Genomic DNA, 2,292 nt, shown 5'->3' on the forward strand with positions numbered 1-2,292 from the left:
CAAATTAGTTGTTGCAGACAATCCATTTCTGCGACAAGCAATTCATGATAGGGGGAGTAAAAAAATAAAAGAAACTAAAGCTGGACAATCTATATTAATGGATCCGCCCAATATATAAATTAGCAGACGAAGCAGTGCTATTGGACTCTGTAAGAATTGAAAAGCAACCTGATGTTGGTATGCTATGCGCCGCTGGGTTGGGGAAGGGAGGGGTGGGCGGGATGGCATGGTCAATTTCTTTGTGGTTGACGCTTGTGTGAATTTCATTGAAATTACGTATCGTATGTAACTAACATTGTCTTTCCTCTCGCGTCTAAACTGTGCCTCCAACAAAAACCATTGCAAGAAGAAACAACGAGTCTAGCATAACTAATGCCCGGAACCCAGCGACCAATTTACATCCACGAAAAAAAAGACCCAACAAGAGAGGAACGGCGCGGCAAAGCGCGCGACAGCTTCTAGTGTATAATGAAGCTTCTGACCCCAGACTAATGACAGCTCTATGAGTGCAAACTAGTGTTGTCAAAGCTATATACATATGATATGCATATATGTAGATAACATACAGTTAAACACAAGTGTAGTGGTGCAGCTAACCCAAACTTTGAGATGTCGCTAGATTACGGTACCTTTGACCATAGTTCGTTCTTACCGATACCAACCTGCGTTGCTCACACGGCACGGCAGCAGGCATGGCCCAAGCAATCACCAGCTCGCCGCTGACCCGATAGCACAAGTCTTTTTTCCACACAAAAAATAGAAAAGGAGGGACTACTATTCAGCTGTTCGTCGCTTCAAATCTCCCCGATCCTTCCACCTTCGTCGTCACTTCTCTCCCGCGCGCGCGGCGCCAAAACACCAGTCCGCCATGTCTCCCTTGCTCCTCCTCCTGGCTCTAGCCCTCCCGCTAGCGCTAGCCACGCCGGGGTCGGCGTCGGAGACCCAGGAGGACGACGTGCGGTGCCTACGCGGCGTCAAGAGCGGTCTCAAGGACCCCGACGGCCGCCTCTCGTCGTGGACCTTCGGCAACACCTCGGCGGGCGCCGTCTGCGACTTCTCCGGAATCACCTGCTGGAACCCGCAGGAGTCGCGCGTCCTCGGGCTCTCGCTCGCCGGCTTCGGCCTCCAGGGCACCGTCCCCTCCGCGCTCAAATACTGCCGGTCCACCAACATTCTCGACCTCTCCAAGAACGCGCTCGAGGGGCCGATCCCGCCCGCGCTCTGCGACTGGCTCCCCTTCCTCGTCATCCTCGACCTCTCCGGCAACCGCTTCTCCGGGCCGCTCCCCTCCGAGCTCGCCAACTGCCGCTACCTCAACTCCCTCAAGCTCAGCCACAACAACTTCTCCGGCCAGATCCCCGCGTCGCTCTCGCGGCTGGAGCGGCTCAAGTCGCTCGACCTCTCTGAGAACCGGCTTGACGGCCAGATCCCGCCCCAGCTCAGCGCGACCTTCCCCAAGGAATCCTTCTCCGGGAACCCGGGTCTGTGTGGACGCCCTGTATCCTCGCACTGCGGCCGCGATTAGCAGCTGGACAAACAAATTTAAACATAGATATGGTTTGAGGGACGAGCAACTGTGCAAGCAGCTTCACTCTGATATCCTAAAAACAATAATAAATCGCATAATTTCGTCGCGATGTCCCATGTAGTTACTGACGTGTGCGTTTTGCATATATAATAGTTTTGTATTTTGGTTACATGTTTTATTAAACCGGCATTTTCTTAGATTTGTTTTTAAGTATAATAATTCCTCCCTTACTAAAAAGTTACATGAGTTTCTCATCTTACCTTACTTTTTTCCGTCCCCTCAAGGCGTTTTGTAAACTCAAAATGAAGCAACAAGGAAACACAAAACGCCATGAGAGCATACGTCCGTCCCCTGCATAGTTATGAACTTATAACGCACACAACCAACATTAACACACACAAAAAAAAGATCACACTGCAAGTCACAAAACCATAGAAGACCAACAGTATGCCTAGGTAGATGAAAAACACAAAGAAAATGTGTGTTCGTTGAGGAGTTGCAGCCACCAAAAATTGCGTGAGAGAACATGATCTAGACGCGACATCCGTGCGAGCTGTAAACCATGCTCACACCAAGCAAATAACCTTGTGCTAAAAACCAAGCAAATAACCTGCCACGGATCCATTGATCGCATGACGTGAGAAAATGCCACCAACAAAACCTCACCTTGGAGACAGTCCGGCAATCACACTCTTTCATCATTAGTGTCTCTAAATGGTAAATCTAGGCACCCCAGACAATACACCACAAATTCTCATGGTCCC

The 2,292-nt window shown here is 50.1% G+C and overlaps 1 protein-coding gene across 1 annotated transcript; it reads left to right on the forward strand.

The window, feature by feature from the left end:
* Nucleotides 1-670: 670 nt before the first annotated feature.
* On the forward strand, nt 671-1,620 carry LOC109782656 (inactive LRR receptor-like serine/threonine-protein kinase BIR2). Its single transcript, XM_020341278.4, has one exon. It carries the CDS (start codon nt 869-871, stop codon nt 1,523-1,525), a length of 657 nt encoding a protein of 218 aa, XP_020196867.1. The 5' UTR covers nt 671-868; the 3' UTR covers nt 1,526-1,620.
* The last annotated feature ends 672 nt before the right edge of the window (nt 1,621-2,292 follow it).

Source organism: Aegilops tauschii, chromosome 2 (assembly GCF_002575655.3).
Source record: "Aegilops tauschii subsp. strangulata cultivar AL8/78 chromosome 2, Aet v6.0, whole genome shotgun sequence".
Lineage (NCBI taxonomy): Eukaryota > Viridiplantae > Streptophyta > Magnoliopsida > Poales > Poaceae > Aegilops > Aegilops tauschii.

What these genes read in the sequence shown, in the direction of transcription:
- LOC109782656 (XM_020341278.4), top strand. Translation starts at nt 869, where the DNA reads ATGTCTCCCTTGCTCCTCCTCCTGGCTCTAGCCCTCCCGCTAGCGCTA.